The 15,410-nt window shown below is 37.0% G+C and overlaps 1 protein-coding gene across 10 annotated transcripts in view; it reads right to left on the bottom strand.

Annotated features, from left to right (window-relative positions):
• GRIA4 (glutamate ionotropic receptor AMPA type subunit 4) overlaps positions 1-15,410 on the bottom strand; it is a 242,939-nt gene that overhangs the window by 43,187 nt on the left and 184,342 nt on the right. For all 10 annotated transcript variants that reach the window (XR_008449533.1, XM_054064344.1, XM_054064340.1 and 7 more), the window contains 3 exons: positions 8,293-8,663; positions 6,757-6,955; positions 1,438-1,685 (listed from right to left, as the gene is read on the bottom strand). Coding sequence is in view for 9 of the 10 variants with exons in the window: in XM_054064344.1 (XP_053920319.1) it covers positions 1,438-1,685; positions 6,757-6,955; positions 8,293-8,663 (818 nt within the window). In the remaining variant the exon portion in view is untranslated. The remainder of the gene's footprint in view (positions 1-1,437; positions 1,686-6,756; positions 6,956-8,292; positions 8,664-15,410) is intronic.

Here is a 15,410-nt window from a genome sequence, read left to right as displayed (position 1 = left end):
CCTTTCCTGTGTCTGCTGCCTTCTACCTTTAACAACTCCATGAGTTCTGGACACTCTTTTCTTTATAATTAGTATTTTTATTGTTGCCATTTCCCCTCTGTCACCTCCTTATGTTGTCTTGCTACTTCAGCAGTGAAGGTGGCAGTTTTTAAATCTGAGAGGTACTGATTGTTTAAGACTGAGAAATCATATTAAAACACTGAAATGACTAGCCTGATTTTCCCCTGCACATACAAATCTTCTTTTGCTGTGGATGGAAATGATTCAGATGATAATCCTACTCCCATCAGTATCATGCAGTTAAGGCTACTGACGTTTGTAGTGTTCTGTTCAAGGTAAACTGGTGAGTTAAGAGTAAATCTAGTTATCTCCATAGTGGTAATGATGTCTCCTCTGTGGTCATGGATGCAGACAGGTACCTCTGTAGCTATTTCCTGCACAGAGCTATGTCTCCATCCACTCTTGCAACTCCTCCCTCCAACTCACTTCATCTCCTTCTCAAATCCACTTCATCAGAGCCTGTTGTAACCCCTTACCATAAGCACACAGGTGAAACCTGAGAAGTGAGGTGCTGGTTGCTCCGTGGGCCATTTCTTCTCCCCCACCTGTGTTTCCTATTGCTATGAGACTCCACAGGCCATAATCCCTCAATCTGCCAGTTGCTCTTTTGAAGAAAATTGGAAAGTCTACCAGAGGAAAAAGGCAAGTTTTGTTTGCCTTAAAGACAACACAATGGTAAAACCCACCAATTTTAACACAGAACATAGTACCTTCGCTTCTCTTTCCCTGACAAACTGAATGAAAAGCAAATGATGTTCTGCCTGTGAATCAAAAACTCTCCTACTTAACTGAATGCATCGGATATCATGATAAAGAAAATACTGGTCAGTTTGAAGGCAGTACTGAAATGCGTAATGCTAGAAACGCAAACTTTTTTTTCTAAATAAGAAGGAGCTTTAACAAAAAAGCTCTTTAATGAAGGACTAATTGCCTCCAAGTGATGACAATTCAAAAAAACATGTTACAAGCAGCTTCTTATTCAGAAATTAGCAGCCAAGATCAATAAACAAAACAAAATGTAGGCATATTATTGATGCAGATAATGTAGGCATAATACTGCTATAAAGGGTTGAATTTGGTGAAAGAAAGCTGATGAAATAGAATAGCTGATGTTAATTCTATTGAGCCTGACTTCAAGTAGCTAGTGTTCAACCAGTTTGGTTTTTATATGGCCTTGAAAGATATGCAAACTATTGCTGCTAAATCCATATTGCAATTAGAAATGGTTACCTTTGTTGATCAAAAAAATATGAAATGGAAGAAAAGAAAAATAACATACCATGTTCATACACAAAACAAAAAGAGCTATATCAGGGACATCAGGGAAGGTGGAATACTATAACAACACATTTTATATTGTTATACTATTCCACCCACCTTAATGGAGAACCCTTCGGTGTGGCTACGCCATAGCCTTTCGAATCCAGATTTCCTCCCACTTTCATGGTGTCACATGGCTTTCGTTGCTCAATGTATTCATTCATGGTAGACTCCAGCAGGAAGGCAAACTTGCCCTTGGATTTGCGGACACGAGCTACTCCCTCTGCAGTAGTCCTAGTGAACACTGATGGCTCAGCTGATTTCATGTAGGTCCACATCTTTTCATACACTGCTATTTTTGATCTCTGGAGAAAATTAGAAAGAAGTTAGAACAGAAGAATGCTGCAACATTTCAGAATGGCACTGTTCAAAATAAAATCAAATATACTTAATTTTTCAAACAACTAGGGTTGGGAATATCATACTTGGATAAGGATTTTCTTTGAATTCCATGATTAATTTAAAAGAAACAAGAAATAACAATGTCAGTACTATAAAATCAGGTATTATTTTTAGGTCCAGTTAGCGTCTAGCAGTCACAATAAAATAACTGCAAAGCTAAGACCTGAAATTACTGTTAGTTAAAGGCAGTTCACAGAGCCAAAGTCTTGTAGAGTTATTTTAGGGAATTATATACAAAATAGATATCCACAGTAAACCTGTATGGGAAAGAGAAACAATAAAAAAATCTCCCCGTAAATACTGAGCTGAATCTTGAAGCATTTCTCAGCTCTAGCACCAACTTCTTACACCCTCAAAACCACAATAGCTCAAGTAAGACTTCTGCTTTCGTAATTCAGAGTCCAGAATTCATTCAATTTACATTCAGAAAGGCTGCACAACATTTCAGGACCTGGTTCACAATAAAAGATGGAAATAGCAAACTGAACCAAATGAACACTTATCTAATAGAAGTATTAGGTATGTTTTTAGAACTGCAAAATCAGTGGATTTACTTAAAAGACTCTGATCCTGCCAGTAATTGAGAAATGTGCTTGCTCAAAGAATGTACAAGAATTCACGGCTTAGAGTCCATTAGCTGGAAATTTTCTTCTCTGAGAATGCATACTGTAACCACAAGTAAAGACTTAAGCTAAAATAAAACTGAATAAAAAATAAAATCAAACAAAAAATTTTCATTGAAAGGAAGGAAGGAAGGAAGGAAATGCTTTCAGGTTCAGAAGCTTCTCATGTTCATTAGATTCACTCAACAACTCCTTTGCTTCCTCTAGGATAACTACATGCAAACCAGCAGTGCGTCAGGTGAACACTATACAGTGTTTTTATTTAATAACAGATGGCACTTGTCTCCTCTTATGCATGCTGCAAAAAAGACTTTTTAACCCAATGCTCAAGTCAGCTTTTATTTGAATCAAGAGGAGTTTCTAGCTAAGCAAGATTTGGTCTGTGACCCCATTCCTACACAGTGCTGAGCACTCCAGGAAAATATGCATTATAAGGTCTCGAAACAAAGGGCCCTAGAATATTTAAACAAATATAAAATACTATAATCTAGGTATCATTTAAACGTAAAATGACTTTAAAAAGCCGGCAACTGAGTATTCCTATAGGTATGAGCAATTTTCCTGAAAAACTTCCTTTATCAGTTACTGAATTATTGTATTATTCCTTATAAAATTTTTTTTAGGGAGGTAGGTCTGACTTGAAAATATGTCATTATATTATAATATATAAATATTATATAGCATCATAAATTATTCTTGCTTTTTTAGCTTGTCTATATGCATCATTTTATCCTTCTGTCAAATATAGTATGATGTAAATTAGCGACACCCATGCATGTCCACAATCACATCTTGTCTTGTCACCCTCTCTTTCCACTGTAGTCACAGTTACTTTTCATTGACATAACAGTGGCTCAGAGCAGAGTATAAGCTAAGCCACCCATGTATTCTTTTTGCTTTCTGCCGATGTAATTTCATGGATTCAAATTTACAGAAAGAAAAAATATTGGAAGAGAGGAGCAATGAATCAGGTAGCATCTGAAGAACATTTATTTGCCTTTCTCTGCCTTCACTTCCAATCATTTCTCACACTTTAACGTCCATGTAATCAGATTCTTTATAAAGTAAACACGTAACAGGTAACCTTTATTCAAAACTAAAACCACACAACACGTAAATTAGCTGTATTAGTAAGAGGAAACAACACCCTTAATAAATTGAAGATGGTTGCAGTTAAATCTATTTTTTTTAGGATTTAGTTTCCTCTGCCTGACAAGAGACAAAAAAAATAAAATATGGGAAGTCTAACAAGGCATCTGCTCTGTAAGAACATTTTCTTCTCCCAAACTTCCATTTGTGAACATTCGATTCCTACATGTCAACTCAGAGCAAAAACTGAAGAGTGAGCCAACCGATATTCCTTATTATATGAGGAAACATTAGAGCTTTCTCCTGCAGCCAGCCAAGCTAGGATAATTTTAATTTAAAGCTTTTCTAAGAAGGACTGCTAAAACTAAGTTCTTTCCCTCTTGAGCAAGTTACTCAGCAAATGCAACCCTCATTGTTTCTAAAACAGAAAAGAAGGGTAAATAGTTAATAATATCAATGTTGTCTTTTTCCTTATGCTGGCTTTAAAATGGCTTTTCTCTTTTCTGTTTTCAATCCAGAATTAAAGCAAACTGTTTAATAGCTGTTCAGAGTTTCTGGCATTTTAATCAGAAATGATCAAATGATGAGAAAATGCCCTGAAGGCTCATAGTCAGCCATATAGTAATCACTGACAGAAAACTTACACAGGAGTCTAATCCCAAAAGTGATGATGTTTGCTTCCAACTTTGGAAAACAAATCTTCTCATGCTATTGTTTCAAGCTAGGTCTTAATTTATGTATTATGCAAACAATGTTTGTGCAAATATTGCCATTCAATGATATTTTGTCTTTGTCCCTGCTTTGTGAAAAATGTTATAAGAAGTAGCGCATACAATATCATTGACAATCACTATACTGTTGCAGAGATTAGAAATAATTTGAAAACAGGGCCTCAATTGCATAATTTTTGAAAAAGTGATCAAAACATTCTAAATCCTGATAAAGCTACAAATTTTGCGTATGCAACTATAGTTAGTATTTGTAGTTACTCTTCATGTTTCCCTTTGTATTTTGAAATAAAGGAAAAAAGATAAAGAGAACACTGTTTTTCCTTCTTTCTTCTCTTAAGTCTTTGAGATTAAAGTGAAAGAATGGATGTCATAACAGACAAAGAATCTTCTCTTCAAGGAAAGATCTTGCATGAAATACTGTTTCAAACAAAAAGGTATCTGTGTTTACAGGATGATTTAAAAGAATCATGAAACTTTTGTGACCAAGACTGTCTTAATGTCAAAAGACCTGACCTCATTAATTCAAAACAATGACTTGTACAAGCATTTTGAAACTCTTAAGCAAACAATCTCATTCCTTTGTTCCTTACTGTTTCCTTGGGAATTAATTTTTCCATATCACCTAAAAAAATTGCAGGCACTGGATACTTTTGAAAATGGGACAAGTTAATAAATCCTAAGTTAAATAAATCTGCCAAGCCCTCACTACCTTGTTTTTAACTATCATCACACCTTCATTCTAGTTGAAAGAACTATTCATACACATACATAGTGGCTACCAACTCAGCTTGTGATGAACTGGAACTGGAATTCCCAGAATTAAATACCTCCCTTCCCACAAATCGAGCTAAAGAAGAAACTATGGGTTAAGCCTACAGGAATAAAAATAATGACTACTGAGGGACTATACTCTTCTCAAGAAAGTAGGAAATATGGCCATCTCAGTAGCTAAACATTTCAAATCTCAGACAAGCCTCCTTAATGCCATCATTTTTGTAGATATCTGATGTGGAATCAGGGCTTCTAGTGACTACAAGCTGAGTTTCTACCTCTTGAGGTAACAAATAAGGCCTCCAGAGAGCATCTGTTGTGTCATATTTAGGTGTGTACCAACACCCAGGCTATAGAAGACGACCGGTGTAGTTAGAAACCTGTCACTGAACTGTGTCCATTAAAAATGAGGTACAGAGCAGCCTAGCTATTTCAGTGGGATCTCTCTAGAGTTGATGCAAAGAGGAAGATGCTTTAAAAGGTTATTTATTTCAAATATATATGTCAATATATTTACAGAATGCACCTGGGTATGTTTCTTTCTCCAGTGTCTAAAAAACTAGCTTAGACTGAACTCCTTGCACAGGTTCATTATGTGAAGGCTCAGTATTTTGTGTTGGTTAAGTGCCATTTACATCTTACAAGGCATAATCTTTTTACAATGAATAGAAAATATTTGCAAGTTCTTCTATGGGAATGTTTCTTGCAATAAAAAACCCAGTTATTTAGCTACAGACCTTTCGGGGGTCACTCAGCAGCATACCCTTAACTGATACTATCTATAGCTCACAGATCTCATCCATAATTTTGTTAATGATTCACTGAGTTCAGCTTGGCCAATCTGAAAACAGTCAAGGTGCGTGAGGGTACCTAACACAAAACAGTCCCCTTTATAGCAGACAATAAGAAGAAATTACTGCTGCATCTTCCTTTCTTCTGAAAATCTCTTAAAACTCCCCTTTCAGATAAACAATGCTCCTAAACTGTGTCATTTCCAAGGAAGGATTACTGGCTCACAGCATTTATGCAGAGCTGTGTTCAAACACTAAACTCGCACACGTTCAGTCAACTAGGCTTAACTTTCATCTGCTACAGACAAGAAATAAAGCAGGAGGGACTGTGTATTATGTACTCCTTGCCCAGGCTTCCTGTTTTCCAGCTGCCAGATGATGAGGATTACATACCAACCACAATAAAACAGGAAAGCAAATGAAAATGAAGTAATCAATACAGACAGCGCAGACATATGAATGGCTATTTAGGCTATTTCCTAATGCTCCAAACACACCCCCTCAAGATATATTTTCTCTTTATTATTCATCTGAAAGTCAGCAAATTAAAAAATGCATTTCCTGCCCACCACTCAAGACCCTAAAGCAAAATGCACACAGCCAAATCCATAAGCAGAAACAAAACCTGCAAGACTCCATATTATCATCATAGGCTTTCAATGCTGCACATCGTTTCAGTACTGTAGCTTCAAATGAATCAATAGTGCAATGCCGCTTTAATTATCACTGGCTTCAGTATCCCTCAGGGCACCTCTTTTGCCCAATGTGGCATCGTCAATAAGCTTTCCACAAATTAAAATAACTAAAAGCTCCAACAAAAACGATTGTGGGGGTAAAGACATTGCTGAAGTATTGCAGGAGTTAAAAACTATATTACCTGTAATTGCAAAGTAACATTATTTCACACTTCCAAGCGTCTTATAAGAGCAGTCCATAGTGACAGCTGCTCGAACGGACATGCCAACTTACTCTGAAGAACTCTTTGGTTGACCCTGAGTCCAGTGTCCCATAAGCAATTTCGGTTTGTTTGGCAAGGTCTTCTGCACTCTCTATGGGCGAGACCATTCGCTCAACAGTCAAGAAAGCAGCGAGGTTAGCAGTGTAGGATGAAATAATGATGAGCGTGAAGAACCACCAGACACCTCCAACAATGCGACCTGAGAGGGATCTAAACATGAATAAGATAATGCACATTTTCCCATCTCTTAAGCCATGAAGAGAAAGAGACAGAAAGAGAGAAGGCACCATTATTGCTGAATGTGTATCATTGAGTAACAGTCAAGGGGAGGGAGATAATTTGCATTTTAAATACTAATAAATGCTTTTTCTTTTGAATCTTAATGCCTACACCACAGAGTCCACTGTATTAATACATATCACGCACATACAGAAGTTCAAATTCTCTTAAACAGTAATCTCAGCGTTATTATTATTTCAAGAAATGGCTAACATTGCAAAAATTTTGTCAAAAAAAATGGTTAGGTAATCTCTTTTTGGGGACAAAAGTAAAGCATGGTAACTGCAAATCAGTAGCTTTCTCTGTTTCTTCTTAAAAAAAAAGACACAAAAGACTTTGTATATGGATTATGTTGGCTCTAGGATTAAAATGTTCCTGTCACACAAATTTATGAACATTCTACAAGCTACTTTCACATTCTTCTTATTTAAGAAGTAAGCATTCTGTGGTAACAGAGAGATTTATCTTAAGTAAAAATTATGTTTTCCATTTTAATACCTGTAATTAGATGAGAAGGCTGCTGAGGAGTAACATACGTCAAGACTTACTTAGTATCAGTTTTGCCACCTATTAACTTCAATACTAGCAGTTAGGCCAATGCTGAATGCTCTCAAAATCTCACTGTAAATGGCTAAAATGAAGCATTCAAGTTTGAAAGACCGGGTCACAACATTTAATTAAGAATTTGTAGTTACTGCAGACTACAATTCCAGAACATCTTAAAAGGTTGAGAAATCCAGGACTGGGGTCATATATTATTACATCTACGGAACCCACTCTGAAAGGCATAGCTTAGCAATACAGCACGGCTTCTCAGAAACAGGTGGTCAAATATTCTCTCTATCATAGCTAGCGATATTCTGGAAGCAGCGCTACAGAATTTCATAGGAACAGAAATCAGACATTCATTGATTAAGGCAAATATTCAGCACAATAGTGTGCATTTCATAATTGCAATACAATGGAACTAATTTAGCAAGAACACAATTCCTTCGAAGTCAACTCAGTGGAATCGCCCCTGTGTGTACCTGCTGTTTCTGAGAGCTGTTTGTGGTTTATGCACATTGATGTACGTAAAATAATAGTAATGACTGCAATTCAAAGCAAATTCTCTGTTGCCCTTATCATAGCTATTAAAGAAAGAAAGAAAAAAAAAAGGCTTCTTAAAGAATGAAACTTAAAAACACTGCCAGGAAAATAAAAGAAGGAAGATTTTATGCTTCAGTGTTGAAGATAAAATGCAAATGTAAAAAAGATTTGACACAAACCTCGGGGAAATATCACATCCTTGTTGCATAAAGGCACCCAGGGAAAACCAGAGGCTGTTGAATATGCCAAACTCGTTGGGAGGCTGGTCACTGGGTCCTTCTTTCCCATCCTCTGGTTCTTCTGTGTGCCACTCATATGGGCTAAACCTGCTAACTAGGAACAGGACCACACTGACACCAATGTAGGCAAAGACTATGCACATCCAGATCTCATACGCCAAAGGGTCCAAGAAGGAAAACACTCCTGGTTTAGATTTCTGGGGCTTTTTGATCATAATGGATATCCCCAAGCTCATAAAAGGCTTAGAAAAATCAATGACCTCTTCTCGTACCAAAGTGATGGTCAGAGGCGCAACAGCAATCTCTGCTTTCTATAAAAAAAAAAGAAATATAGATGTATAGATTAATAGGATATGGCTCACACACTCAGCTAAGTAGCTAATTCCAAAGGTATGTCATTAACATCAGGACACTGTGGTTTAAATGTTCTTTATACCATCTTTCTGTTTCTTCCTATCACAGTCTATATTTAGTTACTATGCTTTGAGTATAACACACATATTGCAAGTGTTTATTTTCCGGAATTATAGAATTATAGAAATCCTTGATTTTCCTGCTAAGGAGAAGACTCTTGAAAGTTACAGAGGTGGGCAGCGGTGTAGGTAGAACATTTTAGGTATTAATTTAGATTTAAAGTAAAAGAATTCAAGGAAGAATGAAAAATGAGAATGACCTTATTGCCACTGCATAAATAGAGATTTTTTTTATAAGATCCTATAAACAGTTACTTATTATCATTTTTTTTCATAAGATACAATCATTCTTCGAGGGAAGTCAGCTCAGACTCAAGGAAGTTCCATAGAGCATGAAGCAGCAAAGGTGATTAGCTATTGCCATGATGTCACAAAACTGCACACAGTTGTCTTGGGGAAAAAATAGTTCAATAGGAATGAATCAGACTTTAAACTGTGAAAAATGAAAGTATACAGAAAATAGCTGTGCAAAATCATGCACTAATTTCATAAGAAGTGTGCTGAATCTACTACCAGTATTGACAGGAATGATTTTTAATATGTTTCCCTAATATGTTTTTAAATGGAGATGCCAGTCTTGAATGAATCGTTAATGATGACGAGGGTGACTACAGCTGCTAATAATGATGTCTCCATGAACTGTAAGGGTTTGCCACTCTGTTAATGGGTCGTTTCTGTCACTAAGGATTCAATATACATGTAGTGATAGGACGAGGGGCAACGGGTATGAATCAGAGAGGGGCAGATTTAGACTAGACATAAGGAGGAATTTTTTCACTATGACAGTGGTGAGGCACTGGCACAGGTTGCCCAGGGAAGTTGGGGCTGCCCCATCCCTAGAGGTGATCAAGGACAGATTGGATGGGCCTTGGGCAGCCTGATCCAGTGGGAGATGTCTCTGCCCATGACAGGGGGGTTGGACCTGGATGATCTTTAAGGTCCCTTCCAACCCAAACTATACTATGATTCTGTGATTCTATAATTCTATAATATTACACTAAGGTCTGCCTTGTGTTGCCTTGTTTGCCTTGACTTGTACAGCAAAGCTGTCATTACTGCAGTACTTAATATGGGAATTGTAAGAGGAACTGAGATAAAAGATGCCCTGGTAGGAGAGGAACAGATACAGAAACTGCTGAAGCCTTTCTCCTGTACATCAGTGTGGTGCTGTATTTATGTGGATTCACAGAACAGCCTGTGCTCTCTGATGGGCACAGACTTCTACACAGCTTATAGGCTAAGGAAGGAAGGTAACAAAAGCCTATTTTGAGACCCCTTGGTGTTGGCTGCAACTAGGGTAGACTCACAACCTGCCTTCTGCAGTGGCATTACTCTGTGAGAAAATCTGCCTGTATCTACCCCACCTCAAACCCAGTCATCACAATTAGCAGCTATTCATAAATCTCCATAACATAACTATTGCAGTTTTATTTTCTAAACGCTCAGTTGGCCCAAACACATCTTATGGGGTGGCACCTTCAGATGCAGTACATAACCTACAGTTTAGCAAAGCATTTAAGCATGTTTGCCTTTGAGGATATTTTTAAGGACACTCATACTCAGTAAAATACACAAGGATATATTTAAAGCCCATCAATTTCAATGAGATTAAAACATGCTGAAAATTAAGGATGTGCTTAAACAGTTTAATGCAAGTGTTACATAAATAGCTTGTGTGATAAAGAGAAAATGCAATTGGAATGTAGGTTTTTTTGTCATCTCACAACTCTGAAACAGATGAATGCATTTAAAATATGATGGGTTTGTTATTTTACACACTAAGTTCTACTGAGCTATACATATTTAATAGAATTTAATTTAAAACTAATTTCATGTAGTTCAAATTTAAACCTATTTTGGTGGCTGTATAATTTTGAATAATTCTACAGAACTGACTCATTCCAGTGCAGTGGCCAAAAAACCGCAAATTTGTATTAAAATTTATATATATTAATCATCAGGCTATATCTGTCATTCTGAAATAGTTGTGATGCAAATACTTATCATCATAATTTTATGTGAAGATATTATAGTTTAAGCAACACAATTAAAATAATAATTTTGCACACATAACAGACATTATCTCTGGTGCTAATGTCTTGGGTAAACATGATAATATCACTAATTCTCTTAATTTTAAAGTAAATTTTGAAACACAAGACATTTAAAAAATGGCTTCTTGAAGACTTGTAATTGCATAAGTGTGAATGAAATAGACATTTATGAAGATAAGTACTACATGAAGAAAAATTGCACGTATAAAATAAATTTTTAAATATCCTGAAAAGTGTAAAGTGAATTTGCTTTCTGTAGTCTAAGAAATTTAGGATGGTTTCAGCTAATGACATTGCTGCATATTTTTTTGTATTTCATCTCACTTGTAAATTCCTTATTTCTGGAAGCATAGTTTCCTTCTGAAGAGTCGATTTCTTTTATAATCCTAAATTTCAGCCATTGTGAAAGTGTAATGTGGAGTCCTTGAAATGAATTAACTGAAAGGCTCAGGGAAACTGATCTATATTGCTAATCTTCTCTGTATTTGTGACAGAGTGGTATCTTCATTAGCACAGTGTAAATGATACACTTGGTCATTGGTCTTCAAAAGTGTCAGCTAACTTCATTTTTTTTTTGTCTGTAGATTGCCACTGGGATGAAAAGAAGGCTCTTTGAGGGTTGTTAGTTTTTATGATGTGAGATGAGAAAGTGACAGGATCATTTTAGCACAAATCGTGGGGATTTTAAAGACCTAATTAGCACACTGCACATTGTATATGAAAGAATGGGGTAAGATTCATCTTACCAACGCTAAATGCTTACAGAGTACACGCAGAATTAGAACTACATCAGACTACTGCCTACACCACTTTCAGGAGATAAAGAGAAGAAATAGGAACTTATCCCATTTCATTCAATAGTGATCTAATGTTACATATTACTCATAACGTAGATAAACCTGTTCTGTGCCAATGAATGCAGAGGGACAGCACACAGCTAGGTCATTTGGCATCATTAAATGCCAAAAAATTGGAAAAGTGCAGCCTCCCCAATCTGATCACATTATTTATTATTTTTGAAAGACTACTGTGTGCTATATTAAAGACTACATAAACTCTTCGTTGTTGAAAGCTAAATAATGACAATAGTTGTGCATTATAATCATTGGCATTTGTGCCTTGCCCAGTTAAGGCACACCATATAATTATGGATTTAGATGATTAACATTATAACAATGGTGCAAACAAGTAATGGTTTTGTTGCCAGTGAAATTTGTTTTGACAAAGCCTAATGATACTTCACACTTCAATCAACCACATCTGTAATAGCATTTCAGTCAAGGCTGCACCACTACCAAGTACAGATGGATTCTAGACCATTCTGATATTATACAATGGGGGAAGATTAATTTTGATAGTACAAAACTTCTAATTTTTTTTGACTGTTCTAGAACATATAATTATAACCTTGTTTATAAAATCTATCCTTGGTATAAGTTGTATGAAGGTGGTAAAACTATCTGAGAAAAATCATGAAGGAAGTGATTTCAAATTCAGAAGCTCATAGCTTCTCAGATTTTAAACAGAAATAAGTTGTGAGCTTTTGTGTTAATCAGTGAAGGAATAGCATTCTGTGCCAGTAGAATGAATATTTAATTGGAGCTGACTCTTAGTGCATTTGGAAACACCTGTTACATGTGCAGCCAGCATTTCTTCTGTGAGGTTGATGTCGAGGGCTATAGGGCCCCACATCAACTAATGCAGCAGTCATTTGGAAAGATCAGAGACAAACGACCAGGATTTCCTGGCAGTTTTTAACAAGGTGTTAAAAACAAAACAGGAAAATAAACACGCCTCCCTCTCAATCTTCCATGCAGTTGTAGCAAAACTGTACAGTACAGCAATTTATACAGTTTCCCCTGAGATATGACGGAAAAATCACCTACAGAGTTTAGCTGACAACCAAGCTGCCCTGTGTAGTATTTGAAGGTGTATGGGTCCCAAGGAAACGTGATAAAATTGGCACACGTCCACTCTCCCTAATGCAGAAAAGTGCCATTGGGTTATGCTGTAAAGAGCAGGAAAGGATAGGAGCCCTTCACGTGGCACAGAAGAGAATCAGTCTCACTGGCCAGCATAAAATTGTCCGTTAATCCTTTAACGTGGTTGGGAATTAGAAACTGTAAAATGTTTTTCCCAAATACATGTTGTTAACTTGCTAATTCAGTTGCAAATTCTGTCCCCATCCTGACTGCATATCAAAAGCCCTGCTTGAAGCACAGCCAACTACTCAGAGTACTTATGTTTATGATTCAGGGATCTACCAGAGAAGATGAACATCCTCTTACAGCACAGCTTTGCAGAAAAGTCTCTGGCTGACTGATTTTTGTGCTTTCTCCATACTGAACAGGCCAGGGAACCTGGTGTTCCCTATATCATCCGGCAAGGACTCAATGAAGGTGGAAGGAGGATGCTCTTCATGGATTCCCTACAGAAATATTAAGCAGTAGACTTCTAGAAGTTAATGGGAAGAGTGACTTCTCTTAAAGCTACACCTGTAAAAGGACATTTAACATGCCTGGAGTAGCTCTGGGCCTCAAGGCCAGCTGTCACCGGACAGTTTGCGTTGCTACTATGAGTGTTATTTAACCTTAAACCAGGAAGGCTGCATTCAAATTGCTTATAGGGAATAGTTCCTCTTCCCCATGCTAGTACCCAGCTGGGCTCCAAAACTGTTTTGGAGAGTAATTATGGGCCAACAATACAGCAGGACCATTGTTGCAATTTAACAGTTAGGAAAGCAAGTGCCAGTGCTGAGGGACGTTGCCCAGTTCCACTGATGTACTGGGATACATATAGCTTAAGGGAGCCTTCGGACAGTACAGCAAACATACTGGGCAAAAGCAGACTTCTGACAGTGCTTTCAATAAAAAAGCAGCTCTAAGAGCTTTGCTGTGGCTCATTCACAGAGCTCATTCCCAGAATCACAATCAGACTGCAGCCTTCCTAAATGGATAGTTGTGCAGGAGCTTTTAAACTTGGCCATCAAACCTTTAAAGAGCCTTCACCTCATTGATTTCCATTACAAAAATTGAAGTGTTGACCATGTATTCTGGGATATCATCTTCATACAGGTGATTTGCAACAGGGTCCTTAAGCCTATGAGTTTAGTTGCTTTCACCCACATTAAAGCCACAGGTCATATTCCTTTACTGTCACGAGCCTCTTTGTGAGCTTCTTAATGGCAATTTGTATTCCATTCTAGCAGTTTGGGTTTGATGAGGTAATTTTTTTCAAGACAAATAAATGGAAAAAAAAAGCCCCAAACTGAAAACTAAAGTGTAGTTTCCTCTATAATTTTCAACTTGATGATACGCCACTGAAACTCTGCTGATAAAACTCTGCGTCTGGAGGAAGGAATTTTCTCACAATATGTAAAAGTTCTCAGATGTTTATAAAAAACCTACTGCTGTAAAACAGTTCATAGCCATCTGCATCCATGTATGGCCATTATGATTAGAAGTCAGACATGGAGTTGCCTCCATTTTGGTAAAATAAGTCTGAAATACCCTTGAATTTTAAAATCCTGAGAGTTGAGCTGCTTCTAAGCCATTAATGTGTATATACATACTTGGTGATCATTCAGCTTTTCCACTCTTTAAAGACACAAGTGAGGTTGGTTGCCCCAGGAACTTCCAAGAACATATTAGGGGTTTGTGAGGCTGGTATAAAATCCTCCTATTTCCATGTCAAGGGGAAAGCAGCAACATTCTAGGCATCTTTTCCCACACTCCTACAGCACACAGTCCATTTTATGTTGAGGAGTCCCTTGAACTGATGCTAATGGAGAAGACTGACAAAAAGTATCAGGTATTCTTAGCTGATGGAAAGGAATAGAAATAGAGCTGCTAGAAAAGCTACTAGGCTTCTGCCACACGTGGCCCTAACCGTCATTGGAACTGCAAAAACTGCAACTGTGGATGAACCAACTGGTATGTAGTAGTTTTTAATTGGGAGATTGAAGCATGCTGTGAGTTCATTGGCAGAAATGTTCCACCTGAGCAGTTTTACGATTTTTATTTTATTATTACACCACTAGAAAGAGAACTTTCTCTAAGACTTCTGGTCTGTTCTTAGTGCGGATACTACCAACTGCAGTCATCAGCAAGCACCACACCGAGTTTTGCTACTTCTGGTAATACCAGATACTGCAAATATTTCTTTGTGTTTGCTGGAACTCTTTTCATTAAATATTAAAACTTTGTGCATCAACAGAATTGTTAACTGTAAAGCTATTCTGAAGAAGCCTTCTCCAGGTCACTGTATAAAACTATGCTCTTAGTTACTGAACTTAGCAGGTTTGCTCTTAAATTTTGTTATTGATGTTCATCGTATAAGTCTGTCTTAATTCTGAATTGGCTAATTGTGAACTTGTCTGTAGTATTTCATTATATATGTTTAATATATGATGATATACATTTCTCAAATTAGACCAAATATCCTACCTCTTTTAAAGATCTCCCCACCATTCCATGAAAATGAATAAATGAGTGATATTCTTCCCTACTCAGTTTTACAATGTATCAGGAGC

The sequence above is a fragment of the Cuculus canorus genome, chromosome 1, assembly GCF_017976375.1.
Source record: "Cuculus canorus isolate bCucCan1 chromosome 1, bCucCan1.pri, whole genome shotgun sequence".
NCBI lineage: Eukaryota > Metazoa > Chordata > Aves > Cuculiformes > Cuculidae > Cuculus > Cuculus canorus.
Note: the sequence above shows the minus strand (reverse complement) of the source record. Positions and strands in the feature narration are given on the sequence as shown.